The sequence below is a fragment of the Pezoporus flaviventris genome, unplaced genomic scaffold (genome assembly GCF_033815535.1).
Source record: "Pezoporus flaviventris isolate CSIRO_AGI_PZ_B2104156 unplaced genomic scaffold, CSIRO_AGI_Pfla_v1 ptg000046l, whole genome shotgun sequence".
NCBI lineage: Eukaryota > Metazoa > Chordata > Aves > Psittaciformes > Psittacidae > Pezoporus > Pezoporus flaviventris.
The window spans coordinates 1,633,918-1,656,429 of NW_026892594.1; the positions used below are offsets into that span (position 1 = coordinate 1,633,918).

At 47.8% G+C, this 22,512-nt stretch overlaps 1 protein-coding gene across 1 annotated transcript in view; it reads right to left on the bottom strand.

Annotated features, from left to right (window-relative positions):
- Positions 1–11,530: 11,530 nt before the first annotated feature.
- The window catches only part of EXOC4 (exocyst complex component 4), a 394,793-nt gene continuing 383,811 nt past the window's right edge, over positions 11,531–22,512 (bottom strand). Inside the window, exon 18 of the mRNA XM_061467959.1 lies at positions 11,531–12,637. Within this exon, the coding sequence (XP_061323943.1) occupies positions 12,400–12,637 (238 nt within the window). The 3' untranslated portion in view covers positions 11,531–12,399. The remainder of the gene's footprint in view (positions 12,638–22,512) is intronic.

A 22,512-nucleotide genomic window follows, 5' to 3' on the forward strand; every position in this document is an offset into this window, starting at 1 on the left:
GAGCTGTGATGAGGGCGCAGAGGGAGCTGCCCTATTGACGCTTCGCCCTGAACGACCACTCCATCACCCCTCCCTGCAGGCCGCCGCCATCTTGCTGCTCTCCCGTTGCCGTGGAGACAGGGGGCGGGCGATCGGCGCCAGCCAGCCAATAGAAAGGCGGCTGGCGGAGCGGTGCAGGATGGGAGTTGTAGTTCTCCTTGCAGCGCTCAAGGAGCCGCAAAGCATCTTGGGATTTGTAGTCCGCCTCACAGGCCACCTCAGCGGGCAGCGCATCCCGCTCACACAGCCGCGCTCCTTTCCTCCTCCTCCTCACTCTCCCACAGCAGGGGTAAGCGCGCGTTCACCTCCATCTGTGTGTTACAGATCAGGGTTGTCAGAAAAATAACCTTCAGGGCACTGTTATCCAGCTACAAAGCCCCAACACGGGCTCGGTCCAGGATGGGGGGGGGGTGCTGCTCAATGGCACCGTGCAGACAGTCTGCAAACCTGGCTTCTCATCAGCTGTTTTAGTCACAGGCCAGCCCTGGTCTTCCTGGGAGGACTGGTAACACTGATCATTTATACTGGGAATCACAGCCGTCCTCTGGGGTGTGGGGCTGGGGCTGTTTGAAAGGGTGGAGTAACGTGTTCCCTGAGAAAAAAGTACAATTTCAGAACTGGTGGGGGAAAAAATCTACACAATTTTGCCGGAAACATTTGGGAAATAGTGATATGTGGATAGACCACAACTCGTTAAAGTTGTAACGTAGGTATGCTTTATTCAGCGCTGAGGCGCATGGGGGATCACTCCTCCAAAGGCATGCACACCTCAGCGTCGTTTCCTCTTTACATTTATCCTCTAAAGTTATACATATGCATAAGGTTGCACAACACGCCTATACATATTCATGTCCTATCCCCGCTTCGCATTACGATGAGCTAAAAGGTCCTTTGCGCTTGCGCAGGGCCTCCTGGTGGTCGTGGGCGAGGGTCTCAAGATGAAGTAAATGAGTCTTCCTCGAGCCTGGACTTTTCACCTCTGGTCGTTACGCATGCTCCCTCGAGGCTTGGTCATCGTCCATAGCACAGAGCCAATTCCAGCAGGCCTGGGTGTCCACCGGACAGGAACCAAGTCACAATCCCTACCTCTTAACAACAGCCACGTCCTTACACCTTGTTCTAGCGTACACAGCGAGTACGGTAAACATGGACAAGCAGTAACATGTTAAGCAAGCATCTTGACCTACCCCCTTGTACATTGCGAATAGGATAAGAATAAGCAAGCAGTAACACTGTTAAGCAAGCAGTTTGACCTACCACCCCTGTACATTGGTTAACCCTTCACATCAATAGAGATCACAGTGGGGAAAGTAAATTCACAGCTTTTGAAGCAGCTTTGCTTGTCCTGGGCTTTCTTTTATCATCACAGAAGCCTGACTGCTTCCACAGCTTGGCTTATGGGGTGAGTGGATCATGTTGGTGCATCATCTGGGGTGAGCTCAACTGGCATAGAAGTTTTCATACCGTGCTTCCCACATCCTAAAACACAGGGCAGTTAGTTCACCCCCTGCAGGAGGTGGGGCACTTTTTACACCTCTGAGTTGTAGAAACATCAATGTTTAGCTGAGTCTCATTCAAAGAGCCCTTAAAGGGCTTCGAGACAGCCACAAGCTGGGTGAACTTTGTGTTGTGGAAAAGCAATGAGGGTTTAGGAAGAAATAACCTGTAGAGGACCTTTTTACTCCAGATCACAGCCTTGGCTGAGTGTCACCCTGCAGCCACACAAGGAGGAGCACCCTGCCTACTGAGCCAGGTTGCTACTGCAGCCAGAAACACCTACAGCAGCAGAGCCCTACTGGGACCTGATGCTGCTCCCATTGCTTTCCTATCACTCAGCTAATGGCAGTTGGAGTCTCAGAGCAGAGACTAGGAGTGATCTGGAGCCTTGTGATTGCTCTGGAGGCCCCATCGTCTGTGCTGGGTGGCAATGACAGCCACCAAGTGCAGATAATGCCTGGCACAGCCCAGGTTTGGGGGGAGTAAGGGGTGTGTGGTAGGACAGAGAACACCACAGCAGCTCATGCAAAGCACAGTAGTAACACTGGGCTTAACTCCCTTATATATATACATACTTTTTCTGTCCAGTGCTCTGTCTCTGCAACCTGAAAGCCAGCCAAATACCTCACCATTCCCCAGATTCTACCCGGGAATCAAATGAGAGGTGGGCAGATGGGTGGTGTGAAGGCAGCTGAGATGCTCAGATACAGTAGGCTTACAGGAAGATACTTGTCTGAGCTCCAAGCTCTCCGAGAGGCAAAGGTCACACATAATCAAATTAATAGCTAGCTGGGCAACTTGTCCATGTAAGATGGGGCTGGAGACTTCATGGGAACAGATGATAGGAAAAGGGCAGGACCAAATCCAGTTTACATAGACTGCCACTGAGCTTGGAGCAGAGCCAGCAGGACTAATGAGTTCTCAGCATGGAAGTGTCCCACAGCTTATTTCCTACCATCTGGAAAATGCCTGCCCTTCCACTGGGATTTGTGATGATTCAGACAGGAGAAGGGATTATTAAAACCTCAGGAACACACTTGTCCTCCCTCCCTGTCTTTCCACAAACCCCATCTGTTTGGCTTGGCACTGCAGGGACTGGCTGCTTGATCATGCACTCTGAGATGAAATAGCTCCTTTAAGACCCCTCTCCACAGGGGATGGCAACAAGGGTGAAAATAGGATCATGTGCTTTGGGCTGGAGAAAGATTGTTCGTGAATGGGGCTGTTAAGAAATGAAGCAGATGCCTGGGTGGTGATGTCAGTTTTGGTAGATGAAGAAAACAGTTCGGGTGGTGGGAAACATCACCCCAGACCTCCTTCACAGAATGGTTTGGATCGGAAGGGACCTTAAAGATCACCCAGTTCCAACCCCTGCCACGGGCAGGGACACCTTCCACTAGAGCAGCTTGCTCCAAGCCCCTGTGTCCAACCTGGCCTTGAACACTGCCAGGGATGGGGCAGCCACAGCTTCTCTGGGCACCCTGTGCCAGCGCCTCAGCACCCTCACAGGGAAGAGCTTCTGCCTAAGAGCTCATCTCAGTCTCCCCTCTGGCAGGTTAAAGCCATTCCCCTTGGCCTGGCCCTACAGGCCCTTGTCCAAAGCCCCTCTCCAGCTTTCCTGCAGCCCCTTCAGGCACTGGAGCTGCTCTAAGGTCTCCCCTTCAGGAGCCTTCTCTTCTCCAGGCTGACCCAGCCCAGCTCTCTCAGTCTGGCTCCAGAGCAGAGCTGTTCCAGCCCTCGCAGCATCTCCATGGCCTCCTCTGCACTTGCTCCAGCAGCTCCCCGTCCCTCTTGTGCTGCTGCCCCAGAGCTCGATGCAGACCACTCGTACTTAACCTTTCCCTCCTCTATGTGTCAGGGATGAGCCCTTCATGGGAGTTGGGGGGGCTGTGTACCCATTTTGGCATCCTCCCATCCAACCCCTCTGCATTCAGAAACATGGATTCTCTTAATCCACTGAAGGGAGGGTGGCACAAGGGGTTGGCTCTGTTTGCCCAGAGTTTTTGGGGTAATCTGCTCACATTTAAGGAATCATTAAAAACACAGGAGCCGCTCAAGGAGTGTCCTTCTTCTGTAATCAGCTGGGCAAGAGCTAATCATGCAGATGAGGGACTTTTACAGCTCCCCTAAATGACTGGGCTTCTCTTTGTAGTGATTAATGAGTCACAGCTCAGTGTGCAGGCCCACTTATTCACAGCCTCATCTGACACCTTCCTGCTCTTCATGGGAGAAGGGGGATTTCTGGATCCACCAAGGAGAGAGAAATCTTCTAAGCCAATGTCCTACCAGGGGAAGGAGAACAGCTCCCTGTTAGACGGGGTGGGGGACAAGACAAAGGCAACTCACATCATGGCTGGCACGTCCCAGTGGAGATCAGTAGTTTGAGGTAGGCTCCATCCCCAAACCATGCCTAGAAGAGCCCTCACTGCACTCGGTTTCTCAAGCTGAAAGCTTAAAGGAGGGTGTGGAGTAGCTCAGGCAGGTGAGAAGTGATTCCAGGTGTGCTAATGAAGGAAAACTCCTTAATTTGGTGTTCCATCATTACCAAAGAGGTTGCTGTGGCACAGAGGGTGAGCCATGGCTCCCCAGACATTCAGTCTCATGTTGTATTTCAAACGGTGTTTGGCCATGGTGTGTAACTGTTCCCCACGTTCTCCTGGCTCTGGAACTGCAAGCACTGAACTGAGCATTCCAAAACCCCACAGCAGAACGGAAGCTCTAAATCAGCAGCTATGATCCTAATAAAACCTTCCCCTATTGACAGAGGGAGCATTTCATACTCAGAAGTGTTAACTGCAAACGCTGGCCTTAAATACATTGATTTACTGTTCAATTCCTAATACAATTGGGTCCCCCATATAGGCCACATGGAAAGGAGATTTACAGCACCTTGATTTACAGCAAATTCAGTGGTTGACCAAGAAGCACCAAGCAACAAAATGACCCAGCTGGATGGGGGGGAGGAGGAAAAGCAAACCTGAAGTGCTGCCTTGGTGCTCCCTAGTAGGAAGAGAAGCAAGGTGTAAAGCAGGCAGCTTTGATGCTGCTCAAACCATGCTCGATGCAGCTTTGCGGGTCCTGGCTTTAATGTGATGGAGCAGAGGTGTCTGTTTGACACCTTCCCGTCAGCTTAGTCCTGTGGCTGTGTTCTTGGGACTCAGCCTGCTGGGAGCACGGCCAAAGCCCTTCAATCACTTCCCTGCAGCCAGGGCCTTGGGTTTATTCATTTATCCTTGATCTTCTTGTGTTTCTCGCTGTGCTTCCCTGAGCTTTTCCACTGCATAGAAGGGGGGGTGTGTCACACCTTCCACATGGAGAAAGCCCCATGTGGGGACAGCTGCCAGCACCCAGCATGAGCAAAGCAACAGGCTTGAAAGTCTCAAATGAGGGAGCAGAGGGGCTTGGGAAGCTCAGGTTTCCCTCTCTCTTATTAGCTTCCCATCTTCCTCACAGTCTGAGCCTGCTGGGGACTTTGCCCGTGAGGACAAGGTGGCTGCAGATCCCTGCTCCTAACGTCTGTCCCAGCCTGGAGATGAGAACTTCCTTCCTTCAGCCCAACACCTTGTCTGCCCCCAATCCTTGTACCCCAGAAAGTCCCCTCTCCTCTGGTCCCTTGCTGGCGGTGGTGGGATGTGCCACCACGTAAGGGACAAACAAGGCACTGCGGGGGATCAGATGTGACCTGAAGACTGTCCCTTAGCATGGGGCGACAAAGACTGCTTCATCAGAAGCACTATAGGTACCATGAGAGAGTGGATGCCTGTTATCACAGAGCTGATGGGGGGACTTCACCAGGAGTGAGAGCGGTAGCTTTGCCTCAGCTGGATGCCAGAGGCACGAAAGATAACCATGACATTAATCACCACAGGCCTTTGGAAGTGCTCAGCACCAGGGTCAGGAGTCAAGCTGCTTTCTGTGTCTCTCTTTCCCAGCCCTGCTTGCACCCCTCCAATTGCCAGAGCCACAGTGATGGCTGGGTGCCACCAGATGAGCACACTGAGCTCTAGCAGTGAAGGCAGTGATTGTGCCAAATACATCCCATGCTGCATCTCAGTGAAGGAAATTACAAACACTGAAGTCCAAGGCCCTAACAGTCCAATTTTCTCCACTGATTGCCACTGTGCCTAAGCCTCACAGAGTAAATAATGAACACCGCCGCAATGAACCTCCCAATAAATCGCTCCTGATGAATTTCACCCAGGTCATCCCAAAGCAAATGTAATGATTAGATGCTGTCTGCAGCTGCCTAATTTTGCCCTGGTTCAGTTGTTAGAGCCAATCAGCAAAGGAAAGAACAGAAAATAAAGTAAAATGCCTCATTTCTGAGCACGCTCCTTGTTCGCTGTGAAGAGCTGAAACACGAACTGCAGGACACAGCTTCAGCAGGGGGAAGTACACCAGGGACCATGGCCTGGAGAGCAACATTCGGCTTCCTTGCATCCTAGCTTCCTTCTGAGTTTAGCATCCATCACCGCTGTTGGGAGTACAAACTCTTCAGGGCAGAGCATCCCCTGCTATGCACATGCACGGCAGCGCACATCCAGCCTTGCCCGAGGCTCAGGTTGCTACCATGATGTAATTGATGTGGGTCAATGGGTATTTAAAGTGCAGCAGGATGAATCCTTGGATAATACATTCCTGAAATGAGAGCAGAGTCAGCTCTGTGTGCAGTGATGGACGGGGCTTGTGTATCATAGGATGTTCCGCTATGGGAATTCATCCCGAGGACTAAAGATCAGGGCATTAAGTGGTCATCTGTGTGACTTGTTCATGTCTCAGCTCAGGAAAATGACTTATTTTCCCCACCAAAAAAAGCTCCCCACTTGTCTAAGTGCGATAGAATTGGCATTCCTGCAATGCTGATTTCCTCTTGGCAACTCTCCCCTGCTCCCTGTCTGGGTGCCCTCCCCCTTTATTGCCATCTACCACATTCAAGCAGAAATTTGCAATTATGACTCATGCTAATAGAGTAAAAACTCAGCCAAGGAAAGGCAGAAAGAGAGACTCAGGGGGACAACTCCTCCGCTAAGCTTTCCAGCCACTGCTGGCTCTGAATGGCTGCACTCATCACATGTATGGGGTTGGGGGGATTCACACTATGAGACCCCTGGGGACCTGCCTATCTATCTATCTATCTATCTATCTATCATCTATCTATCTATCTATCTATTATCTATCTATCTATCTATCTATCTATCTATCTATCTATCTATCTATCTATCATCTATCTATCTATCATCTATCTATCTATCTATCTATCATCTATCTATCTATCTATCTATCTATCTATCTATCTATCTATCATCTATCTATCTATCATCTATCTATCTATCTATCTATCTATCTATCTATCTATCATCTATCTATCTATCTATCTATCTATCTATCTATCTATCTATCTATCTATCTATCTATCATCTATCTATCTATCATCTATCTATCTATCATCTATCTATCTATCTATCTATCTATCTATCTATCTATCTATCTATCTATCTATCTATCTATCTATCATCTATCTATCTATGTATCGATGTATCTATCAACCAGTTTGGGAAAATCCACACTATGAGATCCCTGGGGGGCCTATCTATCTATCTATCTATCTATGGAGACATTTATCTGTCTATAGGTCTATCTATAGTCTATCTGTCCATCTGTCTATTCACCTGTGTATCTCTCCATCAATCTATCAACCTATCTATCCATAGGTCTATCTATAGTGAATCTGTCCATCTGTCTATTCATCTGTGTATCTCTCCATCAATCTATCTATCAACCTATCTATAGTCTATCTGTCCATCTGTCTATTCACCTATCTATCCATCTATGTATCTATCAATCTATTGATCCATCTATTGATGTATCGATCAATCCATCTATTTGTCTATTGTCTATGTATCTACCTACCTACCTACCTACCTATGCATGTGTGTGTACATACATACCTCTGCCAGACAGGCGGATTTATATCATTCTTAATCAGGAGGATGTCAAGAGGGATGAGGCACTCAGGAGAGGATGAGCTGGTGACAGATACACAACTTTGAAAGGAGCCAGAGCAATTTGCTTCTCTTTCCACTTCTGATATTGTGCCTGGTGCACAATAGTGTGATAATTAAAACCCACTAAAGATTATGAGGCTGTAAAGAGGAAACTGTGAAACTCTCATGAACTTTTACAGCCCCCATGAAAGTGTTTCAGTTTTTGGTCTGGAGAAGTATTTCCTTGTCTCTTTAAACACCAAAGGGCCACATCCAGGGAATGATTTCTCTCTGGTGGAGCTGACAGCATTTCATGTTTCATTACAAAACAAAACCTCCAGGCTTTGCCCATAAACTGTTGTGTCCTGCAGGGTCATGTCAAGGCTGCGAAACTGCCTGTAGACAAGAACTGGTGCAGAGAACACAACCAGAGGTGTTATCTGCTGCCTTGTGAGAAGGCACTAGGCTGAGGATTGGGTCTCTCCTTCAGGGAAGAAGTGGGGTATGTTGCACTGTGCATAGCTCAGATCCAAGATAAAGGGGGTTCCTTGGTCTTAGCACAGTTTGCAACACCCTCATGTGGTCTGTTCCCCTTGGGAAACCACCTTCCACTGTGAATGTGTTACAAATGTCCCATCTGGAACGGTTTTCCTAGGGAAGCTGTGGCTGCCCCATCCCTGGCAGTGTTCAAGGCCAGGTTGGACACAGGGGCCTGGAGCAAGCTGCTCTAGTGGAAGGTGTCCCTGCCCGTGGCAGGGGTTGGAACTGGAGGAGCTTTAAGGTCCCTTCCAGCCCAGATTGTTCTATGACTCTGTGATCATAGCAGCCTTCCAGTATCTGAAGGGGGCCTATAGGGATGCTGGGGAGGGACTCTTCATTAGGGAGTGTAGTGATAGGACAAGGGGTAACGGGTTCAAACTGAAACAGGGGAAGTTTAGATTGGATCTAAGGAGGAAATTCTTTCCTGTTAGGGTGGTGAGGCACTGGAATGGGTTGCCCAGGGAGGTTGTGAATGCTCCATCCCTGGCAGTGTTCAAGACCAAGCTGGATGAAGCCTTGGGTGAGATGGTTTAGTGTGAGGTGTCCCTGCCTGTGGCAGGGGGGTTGGAACTGGATGATCTTAAGGTCCTTTCCAACCCTAACTATTACATGATTCTATGATTTTATGATCTGTGTTACTGGGTTCTACAGGTTGGGGGGGATGGTGAAATAGTAACTAGACAACATGCTGGAGAAAGGAGAAGTAAATCCTTACAAGCAGTGTCAGTGTTTCCCAAGGGCTGGCACTCTCAGGAGACATGTGCTTCAGTTGAATCTATAAGAACTGATAAACTCAGGACAGTGAAAGCCTATCAAAGCTGCACTAGACCACGACAGCACATGAGAGCAGCAAGAAGGGACTGTGAGACTTGCTCCAAACCCAAGTGGCCAGTGGTTGCTCTATGGAGGTGTTGAGTACAGGATCACATAGACACCTGGGTGAGACAGGGTGCTCCAAGGGACCTTCCAAACACCTCTTTAGAAACCACTGGTGAACCAGTACTACCTTCTTCTTCTAACCACCTTTGTGGTTGGCCTCCCAGCTGGGGCACCAGATGGGTGCTTATGAGTGTGTGGACACTGTGAGTGGATAAGCCAGCACGTTGTCTGGTTAGTTTTTTTACTATTAAACATGACAGCTTGATTCTAGCCACAGTAACAGCTTAATGAACAAAAAATGCTCCCAAAAGATCTCTCCCCCACTCACTCTATTCGATATTAGCAAGAGAGGATTTGCAACAAACACACACAACAGATCCCTTGCAAGGGGACTCTCTTTATCCAGGCAGATTCAGTGCCAAAATAGCCCCCGCATTGCTTATAGTATCTTCGCCTTTGTAACAGGTGGGTTGCTGCCATGCTGTTAGTGCTATCATAGAATCATAGAATAGTTAGGGTTGGAAAGGACCTTAAGATCATCCAGTTCCAACCCCCTGCCATAGGCAGGGACACCTCACACTAAACCATCTCACCCAAGGCCTCGTCCAACCTGGTCTTGAACACTGCCAGGGACGGAGCATTCACAACCTCCCTGGGCAACCCATTCCAGTGCCTCACCACCCTAACAGGAAAGAATTTCCTCCTTATATCCAACCTAAACTTCCCCTGTTTCAGTTTTAACCCGTTACCCCTTGTCCTGTCACTACAGTCCCTAATGAAGAGTCCCTCCGCAGCATCCCTATAGGCCCCCTTCAGATACATACAGAGATGGATCTGCTGATTACTTAATGATCTCTCTTGGAAAGCAGCACAGAGAGTGGGTGACCTAAAACTGACACATGCACACACAAAACTAGGTGTATTGCCTAGACATGAGCTTCCTGGGGACTTCCACGCTTCAAAATCATAATCTTCATTGTGCATGTTATAGTTTAAATCACCTTTTGGCAGTACCTGGATCGGTTGGAGTGAGCGCAGAGGAGGCCATGGAGATGCTGCGAGGGCTGGAGCAGCTCAGCTCTGGAACCAGGCTGAGAGAGCTGGGCTGGGTCAGCCTGGAGAGGAGAAGTCTCCTGAAGGGGAGACCTTAGAGCAGCTCCAGTGCCTAAAGGGGCTGCAGGAAAGCTGGAGAGGGGCTTTGGACAAGGGATGTAGGGACAGACCAAGGGGAATGGCTTTAACCTGCCAGAGGGGAGATTAAGATGAGGAAGGATCTCAGATCTGGCTTGCATGTACAAAACAACTTCTTTTATGTTCCTCTGAAGTCTGGATATGAAATAGCCTGCTTTCCTCCACCTACACTGCAGCACATCTCAGTGTTTGAGCAGGTGACTACAGATCTCGTGTGTTATCCCACAAAGACCTCCATATCATCACATGTGTTACCATGATGGCATCTTCCACCCTCACTCATGCAAATTCATCAAGGATGAGAAGGAAAACTTATAGTGTCCTGGGTTCAGCAGCAGCAGTCATTTTTGTCCTTCTCAGTAGCTGGCACAGTGCTGTGCTTTTGACTTTCAGCCTGGGAACAGTGCTGATAACACCGATGGTTTTAGTTGTTGCTAAGTAATGATTACTCCAGTCAAGGACTTTGTGAGCCTCATGCTCTGCCAGGGAGGAGGGGAAGCCGGGAGGAAGCAGAGACAGGACACCTGACCCAAACTGACCAAAGAGGTATTCCATACCACAGCACGTCATGCCCACTATATAAACTAGGGGCAGTTACCCAGAAGGGCTGGATCACTGCTCAGTCAGGCTGGGTATCGGTCAGTGGGTGGTGAGCAGTTGTATTCTCTTCCCTTGTTACCTCCCTTATCATTATTATCATTGGTGGTAGCAGCAGTGGTTTGTGTTATACCTTAGTTACTGGGCTGCTCTTATCTCAACCAGTGGGAGTTGCATTCTTTCAATTCTCCTCCCCATCCCTCTGGGAGCAGGGGAGGGGAGGAATGGGGGGAGTGAGCGAGCGGCTGCGTGGCAGCTGGGCTTAAACCACGACATATAGTTAAAGGCCAACACTGGCATAAAAAAATTGAGTTAATGAATACAATGAGGACAGAAACCAAAAAGAAGATTCCTAAAAACTGGAACTCTTGGGTTCTGCTTTTAACATGGAGGTTGAGAAGCTTCTTGTCCAGTTGGCCATGGCAGCTGGGGATTAGACCGCATGATGATTCAGAAGACACTTCCAAATTGATGTCACCTTCAAGGATACTTTTATGTATTCAGATCTGGAAGAGAATCTTTTAAACACCACAAAAGGGACAGCTCTTAAAAAAAAAACCCAGACAAAGCCTTTGAAGAGCCTTTAAACATCTTTAATTCTGCAGTTTCAAGACTGACACACAAGCACTTACACAGCTCCGAGAGAACCTATCTCAGCATGTGAGACCCAGCTGGGCTGACGATTTACTTGGCACATACAAGTGTATGCTGGGTTTGGAGGGATGGTAGAAACAGCCTCAGTTTATAAGGAACCTTTGAGAGCTGGCTTCATATGGTCAAGGCAGGGCAGAAATGGTGACTGAAGGGCTGGGATCTGCCCCTCCTCCTGCCCTTGCTGATCATCAGTGCTGAGCTCCATAAGCCTGCATGTCCTTCCAGTGTACCAAATGACAATTACAGAACATCTTTTGAGCTGGGGAGGCTCAAAAACAGAAACAGAGAATGAAGTTTTGCTATTACCTTATATTGGCAATTTTCTCCTACATCCAACATCATCCAGCGCGGTATGAGCTGTAGAAACAATGCCATATGGCTCTGTGATAATGAAAAACTACAAGTGGAAACAAATGGTCCCATGTTACCTCCCACTATCAGAACTGGCTTATCACTGTCTGAAGGAATAAGGAACTAGATCTCTTTGCAGTAGAAAAAGCAAAAAACTTAATGCATCTACAGCTGTCATGGAGAATAGCAGCAGCAGAGCTGAAATGGGCTCCATGCAGCAATGCTGTTGGAACAGCATCAAAACCATCACCCCACATGTGACCAACAGGTCTGAGCTGGACTGTGATGGTCCTGTTTGCTTTAGTGTGGTCTGAAGGCTCTGACCTAACCCAGTGTGAAATCTGCTCTTTCCTCCCTAGAGACAGCAGCTTGCCTGACATCTCTAGACAAAGCAACAGCAAAAGAGCAAAGCCAAATATCCCACCCAAATCTCCACCAGGATGCCTGTTCCTGTTGTACAATCCCTCTTAGGAGAACATGTTAAATAAGCAGTATGTGATTACACATCAAACCCCCCAAAACAACCTCAAACCCAAATCTAGAATGGCATTTTCCTTCTCAATGCCACCCCAGAGATACGTGCTTCAGCTTTGATTGCAACAGAAACACAGAGGCTTGAACCTGCAACCCACCAGCCCCTGCTGCTCAGTTGATGTGACAGAGCAGATCACACGGTGGTGATTTTCTTGTCCTTGGTGGCTTGTTTGATCGCGGCCTGCTCACAAATGATCTCCTTCAGCCTCTGCAACCTCATGTTCTGGGTGGTTTGGTCTCCCACTCCTGTCTGGCTCCGGTGCAGTAGGTTCAGGGCGTAGATGTATTCCAGCTCTGTGTACTTCACCCCTTGATCCACCACCAGGTTTAGCAGCTCATCTGCTGTGTTGTAGAGCATCTCGTAATACTGCCTGAAAAGCAAGCAAACAAAACACCCACTCTGGTGAACAGTGCTATGTGATGATATCTGGAAGGCAGATTTAGATTAGATATAAGGAAGAAATTATTTATTATAAGGGTGCTGAGAAATTATTTATTATAAGGGTGCCCAGAGAAGCTGTGGCTGCCCCATCCCTGGCAGTGTTCAAGGCCAGGTTGGACACAGGGGCTTGGAGCAAGCTGCTCTAGTGGAAGGTGTCCCTGCCCACGGCAGGGGTTGGAGCTGGAGGAGCTTTAAGGTCCCTTCCAACACAAACCATTCCATGATTCTATTCTCCTGACATTTATCTCTATAGAATACCATCAACTATTATTTTTATCCAGCTGTGCCATGAGCAGAGAACACTGCATCAGGTGCTGTACAAAGAGAGCACAGACATATTCTGATTGAACATCAGTAGATGCTAAGTGGGCACCTACTTGCACAGGGTAGCAAATCTCAACAAATCTGCTCTCATACTCATCCACACTCAGCTAAAACACAGACTATGGGGAATAGGGGGTTTGTCTTTCCTAGTAGTTACCATCAGCTGAGATGTCACTGGTATCCAGCAAATAGAAACCAGTATATAGATAGATGCATATAAATATATGGGTTCAAACTGAAACAGGGGAAGTTCAGGTTGGAGATAAGGCAGAAGCTCTTCCCTGTGAGGGTGCTGAGGTGCTGGCACAGGGTGCCCAAAGAAGCTGTGGCTGCCCCATCCCTGCCAGTGTTCAAGGCCAGGTTGGACAGAGCCTTGGGTGACATGGTCTAGTGTGTGGCATCCCTGCCCATGGCAGGGAGTTGGAACTGAATAATCTTAAGGTCCTTTTCAATCCAAACCATTCTGTGATTCTATGTACAGGGTGATGCACAGATGTGTATCCCGACTGCAAGAACAGGAGTCTTCCGGAAACAAAGAAATCACAGGGGTAGGGGAAGTGAAGTTTTTTTTGTCCCTAATGAACCCCTGTTGGAGAGAGATGCTAATACGGAGCATGGCAAGAGCTTCCAGCCTAAGCTCCAGGGACCACCAACGGTACCGAGACACACAGTTAGAGAGAGGGAATATTAAATAATGCAAAATCAAATTTGAGCCAGGAGCTGAAGGTGCCTTTTTTAATAAGTGAGAGATCATCTGAAGAGAAGGAATAATACAGAGGCTGCGGTGAGGCTGGTTTGAATTAATGCAAAGTGGCATTAGGGAAAGAATAGATTGCCAAGAAAGGGAATTTAAAGAAGTACTTACTGAAAGGGAAAACGTATCAGAGGCCAGGGAATCAACGGGGCAATTCTGACAGCTGCCAATCCCACCACTGCAGAACAGGCTGCAAATGGACGTGGGACTGTGTATTTGTCCTGACTCCACAGCCCAGTGAAGGAGGTGAAACCAGAGAGAGCTGCTGGGGTGTTCGAGGGCTTTTTCTTTCCCTCCTTCCATAAGTGGAAGGGCCACGGAGATGCTGCGAGGGCTGGAGCAACTCTGCTCTGGAGCCAGGCTGAGAGAGCTGGGCTGGGTCAGTCTAGAGAAGAGAAGGCTCCTGAAGGGGAGACCTTAGAGGAGCTCCAGTGCCTAAAGGGGCTGCAGGAAAGCTGGAGAGGGGCTTTGGACAAGGGCCTGTAGGGACAGGCCAAGGGGAATGGCTTTAAGCTGCCAGAGGGGAGACTGAGATGAGCTCTTAGGCAGAAGCTCTTCCCTGTGAGGGTGCTGAGGCGCTGGCACAGGGTGCCCAGAGAAGCTGTGGCTGCCCCATCCCTGGCAGTGTTCAAGGCCAGGTTGGACACAGGGGCTTGGAGCAAGCTGCTCTAGTGGAAGGTGTCCCTGCCCGTGGCAGGGGTTGGAGCTGGATTAGCTTCAGGTTCATTCCAATGCAAACCATTCCAGGATTCCCTTATAGCACAAACTGATTATGGTTTGAAACTGGGAGACGAGTGTGTACTGCTTGGAAAGCACTGCTTAGAGGTCATGCAGCAGAAGGAAAACTGGGACTCTGGTGCCCTTTATAGCACTTCTGTGAATTCCTGTCACAGCCTTTCTAGCCCACACAGCTGTGCTCTGTGCCTCAGTTTCCCCATCTATACCATGGGGTAGGATGTGGTGTCAGGAGTCCGTGCTCTAGATACCACCAACACAAACCATCTCTATAGGAAGCTGTGCATTTATGAAGCTTTACAAAGCTCCTTTATGCAGGAGGGCTCCCAATGCTGAGCAGACCCTTCCAGGTCTGGGATAACGGGAAGGTTCTCACATCCAACCCCACTGCAGCAAGCTCCACCAAGCCATGAACCTCAGCTGTAGTTTAAATCCCTTTGGGGTATCAAAACCCAAAAAGAAGTGGTGCACGATGGAAAGTAACCCTTTTCCTAGAGGAACTGGTTAACTTCATAACCAATGACATTACAACATTACAGTATAACATCTGTAATGACCTTATACTGTTATACATAACATCATTACAAGTGTTATACACCCTTGTTAAGAAAAGGATGTGAAAAGCTCAGGGAAGTGAAAAGGTTGGAAGGGGATGACCTTTAAGGCTCCTTCCAACCCAAATTGTTCTGTGATTCTCTGATTCTTTTCTGCCTGCATTCAGCAAGGATTTGTTTCAGCCAAATACTGAGCACTTCTTTGACTGAGGAGCAAATCAAGGCAGAAATGGGCTGGAAGAGCCAAAGAGGAGGTCCCTGCATCACTCCTCTAAGCTTCTGCAGAGAACAAGGGCAGGCTGCAGCCTAATCCTTAGGTCTTGGTGGAATAAATGATTTAAAACCCAAGAGCAGGAAAAGTTATCACCTCCCTCCTTTTCCCTCCTCTTTGAATGCATTAAAACAGCAATCAGGGCAAACACGGCAAAGCTGCATATTCGATTGCTCTTGTCCTTTACTTTGCAGGCTCCCAGGTCTGGCTTAGCTTTGCCTTTGCAGGGAGCATCCAGCACGCTGTCAGACTGCAAATCACTGCAGCACCGACTGTAGAGCTGCTGTAATAAAACTACATGTTAGAGTGGCTCAGGGCTCACCCACTATTGTGGCCAATAGGAGAAGAAGAGCTCTGTGCTTCTATCTGCTCTGTATCCTTCAAGGCATCATCTACTGCTGTGACCTGAGAATATGCTCCTCTGGTTGGAAGTCTGCACCAACACAACTGCCGTTGAGATCAGCAGGAGAAAGGGGGAGGACTCCAAAATCATCAAAACAAAGAACAAGGACAGGATTTGGGTTGTGTGCTCAAGAGAAGGGAGTGTGAGTGAACGGGAGACATACACGTAGACACAAATCAAGAATACAGGGTACGAGACACAAAAAAATAGCTCCTGGGGATGAATGATCAGCTCAGAAAACAATGGAGCTGTTTGGCTTCACACAGCTATACAGATATATGTGGAGCCATATATCAAGGTACAAGCTCCTGGAGCTGATGGAAGACTAGCTCACCAGCATCACAGACTGCTCAAGGGGACTCTGAGGTGGCCTCTGCTCCAAGGATGAATTATTCTCTTAGAAGCACGGGGTAAATGGGTCAGATAAGTGTCTCAATGACAGTATTTCCCTTAGAAAAGAAAGGGAAATGGCGCAAGCCATTCAAGAACAGGCTTGGTTAAGCTGCTTGGTAATACTTGAGGTCTGTGGGAACCCCAAATCCCCCTGACTTATAGAATCATAGAATGGTTTGGGTTGGAAAGGACCTTAAGATCATCCAGTTCCAACCCCCCTGCCATGGGCAGGGACACCTCACACTAAACCATCTCACCCAAGGCCTCGTCCAACCTGGTCTTGAACACTGCCAAGGATGGAGCATTCACAACCTCCCTGGGCAACCCATTCCAGTGCCTCACCACCCTGATAGGAAAGAATTTCCTCCTTACATGCAATGATAAAAGATGTTTGTGCAGCTCAGAAGGGCAGGTAAGGACTAGGGAGACCCTGTACATACCTGTACCAGCTGCTGTCTGCAGAAGGCAGCTGAGTCATCCCCCAAACTCCTCACATTTGGGTAACACAGAGCCGCTCTGTGTCAACTACTGATTTCAGTTCCTATGCATAGGATGGAGAACCCAACAGCACAACTGGTGGTCCCCCAGAAGCTGCTGTGCCACCCACCACACAACGTGATAGGATTTACTGCCCTTCATGTGCACATCTCCTGTTCACTCCGACTGTGCTGCTCATAGTGCTGAATGAGGCCACATTTGGACATTGGAAATCCCTCCGTGGCTCAGACAAGCTGCAGTTTGCAGGGCTGCTCTGTCCCCAGCAGAGCTACAGCACTGAATCCTAGCTTTCGATAAACATCAATAGCAGAAGTCACAAAACCTTGGGAGCATGTTTCTCCCCACTGGATTCAGGAAGGGGGAGACTAAACCCAACCTCATCTCCAAGCACAGGAACAGACTTAGCAGTTTGATTGCTAATGATGCTAACACTGTAATCCCAGCACAACAACAAAGCACGGAGAATTCCCTATAAACCTTTTGGTATGGAAAACCGTATCAAAGCCATCCCATGCCTTGGCTCAGGAGCACATTATGGTAAGACCTGTGTGTCCAATCCACCTCCTGCCACGCTGATGGATATCCTTTAAATCTTGGCTCTTCTTACAGGTAGACACATAGAATCCCAGGCTGGTTTGTGTTGGAAGGGACCTTAAAGCTCGTCCAGTTCCAACCCCTGCCACTGTCAGGGAAGCCTCACACTAAACCATCTCACCCAAGGCTCTGTCCAGCCTGGCCTTGAACATTGCCAGGGATGGAGCATTCACCACTTCCCTGGGTGAAGTTAAACTATCTGTTTAATTATGCCTTGTAGAAACTAAGATCCCACATTTGAATGGCAGCTTCCAATCTGTCACTGCTCATTCACTGAGGGCCCAGAAGCTGCTGTCAGCCTCTAAACCTTCTGGTTTAGAAGGTTTGGGTATTTATCATCATGCTTCAATGCACAGTCAGAAATCTAAGGTTAATCTGAGGGTAGTGGCAATATCTCAAGAAGAGTTGTACAGACAAGGTGTAGAACGAGCAGGAAGACTGCCAAAGTAAATACTGAGATTCAGGAAATATTGCTCACCTTCAGGGAGACTACACTGAGCAGATATGAAATGAGATTTTAACCTGTGCCTGCTCTGGTTTGGTTTCCAACACAGTGACAGAGAGGATGTCTTGGATGGGGCAATCTCTCTGAGAGATGGCAGGTCTTTGCTCCATATTCTCATGGTCCATGTTCTTATGGTCCATTTTAGCATAGAAGCATAGGAATGGTTTGGGTTGGAAAGGACCTTAAGAACACCCAGTTCCAACCCCCTGCCATGGGCAGGGATACCTCACATTAAACCACGTTGCCCAAGGCTCTGCCCAACCTGGCCTTGAACACTGCCAGGGATGGAGCATTTATCACTTCTTTGGGCACCCTGTGCCAGGGCCTCATCTGATGGTCCATACTGTCATGGTCCATAAGACTCATGGTCTTCTCAAGGTGACAGAGCACCTTAAAAGAAGAAGGAACAAGAACTAAAGCTCTGCCTGTAGTCAGACCGATCACCGGACAAGCTCAGCAACGCAAGTCCATCTTATAGCTGCCTTCCTTTTCAGCCTGTCCCAAATCTTGGATCACTGAGGAATTCCGCACCACCAGACACAGGATTCATCTCACTCCTTCCAGGATCAGATTATTTTTAATTAAAAATGTCCTACACGAGAAAGAAGAGAGCAAACGAGACAGCATGAGGGAGCCAAAGGTATGCATTTATAATAGGGTGCAATTAAAACCCTGCTGCTTTGGCATGGCATTGCCTTGGGCCAAGCCCTATTTGCATGAGTAATTATTCACTCCATTATGAAGTCTGCTCAACTTTGCCTCCCTTGTCTTTGAAAGTATTAATAAATATTGATCAGGCACATTCCTGTTTGCCTTTGCCCAAGCAGCTCTGATGGCCTCATCTTCCGATGTTATCAAATAATGAAATATGAAACAGGGAGTGGGATGAGCCTCTTGTTGGGTGGTTTTTGTTATTTAGGCTCTTCATTTGACTTTCAGAAGTGTATTTGTCCCTGCCATAATAATGCTCTTTTGATTATCAAGAGGAGGTTGCAAAAAGCAAGTTAGTGAGAGAAATCTCCGGTGAAATGCTGGCAAAGTGCTCTGCTTCTTTGTAATGCTGAGGTTTAAAACCAGGGAGAAGAACTGATATTTATCAAAAGCTGATTCTATCATCTGAAAAATAGGTTAATGAATAATAATAGTGGTTCACTCAGAATGACCCGGCTTCAGTGTGCGCTTGAGCCCAGAACCCCCCCGTGTGCTGGGCTGCACCCGCAGAGTGTGAGCAGCAGCTCAGGGAGGGGATCCTGCCCCTCTGCTGCGCTTTGGCGGACCCCACCCCCTGCAGTCCTGATCCAGCTCTGGGGCAGCAGCACAAGAGGGACGTGGAGCTGTTGGAGCGAGTGCAGAGGAGGCCATGGAGATGCTGCGAGGGCTGGAGCAGCTCTGCTCTGGAGCCAGGCTGAGAGAGCTGGGCTGGGTCAGCCTGGAGAAGAGAAGGCTCCTGAAGGGGAGACCTTAGAGCAGCTCCAGTGCCTAAAGGGGCTGCAGGAAAGCTGGAGAGGGGCTTTGGACAAGGACCTGTAGGGCCAGGCCAAGGGGAATGGCTTTAACTTGCCAGAGGGGAGACTGAGATGAGCTCTTAGGCAGAAGCTCTTCCCTGGGAGGGTGCTGAGGCGCTGGCACAGGGTGCCCAGAGAAGCTGTGGCTGCCCCATCCCTGGCAGTGTTCAAGGCCAGGTTGGACACAGGGGCTTGGAGCAAGCTGCTCTAGTGGAAGGTGTCCCTGCCCGTGGCAGGGGGCTGGTACTGGGTGAGTTTTAGGGTCCCTTCCAACACAAACCAGGCTGGGATTCTATGACAAGAAAACACATTTTATAAAATAAACCCTGCCCTCACGATGCTGTCATCTTTCTGCAAGCTGGAATTGGCCCAGGAAGATCTACCATCATATGAAGAACACCTTTGTACTAAGAGCAGACAGTGAAGGTTAAATATCACTGGTGGAAACGGTTCCCAGGTGCATGAAGAGACATCTCACGGGGAAACTAAAACTGAAGAAGACAGCTGACATGCAGAAGAACTTGGTTTGTTGGGTTTTAAATAGCAGTTGTAAAAGAAAACATGGAGTTGCCAACGATGAACCCATTTTGCAAGGATGCATTTTGAATATAAGTATATATATATATATATCTATCTCAAAATAGATGGTCTCTTGAACTCTGTTCTTGGAGAACGGGAACAAACTGAAGAGGCTTTCTCATTTAGAGAAGATCCTTGGAAAGGCAATCAGGATGAGACAAGCTCCTCTGAAGGCTATTAATACCATTCTCCATTTAAATGCTAATATTAACCTATAACCCAAGGCCTGCACACAAAAACAGTGCTCCAAAAGACGGCCAGAAGAATTCAGCATTAATTTCTGATTTCCCTTAGAATAACTTGATCCCTTTTAAGAGCAGGACCTTCAGATGAGCAGTGCAATATGTCAGAATAAAGGATCTTACTTTCATTATGCCTTCATTATATAGCTGGGTTCCTACTCTGCAGTAGTGCAGATGGAAACTGCTTCACAAGGCAGGAACTCAGATCTTACCCAAAAGGAACAAAACCCCCTAATTCTGTGCTTTATCTCTCTCCTTTGGGGGGGATTAGGGAGTCACTTCTATAGCACCCAAAATACCTTAGATATTGTAATAAGAAAGTAAAAAAGGTTAACTGTGAAGCATTTACAGACTATATATAGACAAAAACTGAAAGAGGGTTGATTCAGATGAGATATAAGGAAGAAATCTTTCATGATGAGGGTGGTGAAATACAGGCACAGGTTGTCCAGAGAGGCTGTAAGATGACCCATCCCTGGAAACATACAATGTTGGGCTGGATGGGGCTTTGAGCAACCTGATCTAGCTGAAGATGTCCCAGCTCATGGCAAGGGGGTGGACTAGATGAGCTTTGAAAGGTCCCTTCCAAACTACGCACTGATTCTATTAAGAACCACATGAACAATGAACATGGAAATGAAGAGGAGAAAAGACTGAAGCTGAAGTTGTAAAGTCACTCAAGTTTGATACATGAAGATCTGGGTGGATCCATCACATTTAAATATATGGGGAAGGTGAGTGAGTGTGAAAATGGAATTAAACCAAGAAATAACATAATAATATTATGCAGTGAAGAAGAAATGGATTTCCAGGACTGGCTTCACCAAGAAGAGAAACCCATGGGGCTTTTTTGCATACGGAGCATGAAAAATCTGAGGTGGAAAAGGGAAAGAGATGAGAATGGAGTTGGTGGTTACAAAGCACTGGAGATGGGGCAGGAGAGATGAGCTCTAGCATGTAGGACTTATTGTAAAGCAAGTTCTGAAAACCTGAAATACCAAGCAAAGGAAAAGCCACATAAACCAGCCACATAAACCTACACCTCCTGAAGACTGCAATGACATCTGCATATATGCATCAGTGAGGAGTGTTTTAAATCAAGATGGTGCAAGTAGGGCTGCTGTTTCTTTTCCCACCTTGGGAGCTTATGATAACAAAATAGAAAGTAGTGATGGAAGGTATCTGCTACATCATGTACCCAACTCTGTAACTGCTGCTCATCTTGAACTGCATCCTTCAGGTCCTCTACGCAGTTACAGCCCTAAAACATGTAACAGACTATCATTACCCTCAGGTCACTATTCCACACATTATTTATTAAGATTTCTTTCTTGATTTTTAATTAACCCATAGCAATGCCCATTCTCTGCTTCCAGAAGCACCTAAAGTGCTTTAGGGGAATCCATACAGCTTTGGATGTCCACATCGGGGATGTTTTTGCTGTGTAGCTGCTCTTACAAACCATAGTAAGAAACGGACACCGCTCATGTCTGGGTTGAGATGAACCGCGGCCAAGAAGCACCTATTTGTCTCCATGGACTGTAGAGGGAACCTAAAATTAGGCCAAACATATTTGTGTGCTGCTATGATCTACGTCTTCTCTAGGTGCAACACATCATCCACAGCACCTCGGAAGCGCAAAGGCAGATGCCCCATCACCACACACTACAACAGGCAGCACCACTTGGGCAGGAGGCACAGACAGCTCTGGGCTGTGTTACTACAAGGAGGAGAGTGTCGAGAACACGAAACCCACTTAACTAAGCTCAGAAGTGCAAACACCAAAGTGAAATCAGTTGTAAAAGAAAACAAAACATGAGAGGAAGACTTGAAGTGAATTTATAATTCATGAGTGCTTCACGCTCCTGCAAATCACAGCCCTTAATAAAGAATCAGGGCTCAGATGTAAGGGTAATATTATTATTATTGCTTTATATAGCTGGAGGAACTGAGACAGCAATTAAGTCATTTGCCCAAGGGAGAAAACAAGTGTCAGAGATGGGAAGCCCTCACACCTTGATGGGTACTGGCTTTTGGGACTGCAGTGCACAGAACTATGATCAGGGTACAGAGCCAGACAAGGAGAGCAGGTGTACTTATTCAGAAGGGTATAAGTAAAGTCTTCTAATTAAAGACAACCCAATTATAAATCCAATTACTTTCCCTTTTTAAACTTCAACCACAGACAGTGTACGAAGCACTAAATACAAATCAGCTCACCCATGTCCTGGCTTCTGTACAGACAAAGCAGCGTTGTTTTAATGGTGAATTCTGGAAAACACCCCACAGATACAGCCAACACCTTTGGGTGCAGCTCTGGGTCACTGGAGGGCTTGGTTTTCTCTCTACTGCAAGTCTTTCTGTGAAACACAAGTGATAAATCACCAGTAAAACATGGAGCTAATTAGCAAAGGAAGAGGTGAGGTACGTGCAGCAAAGAACTTCTC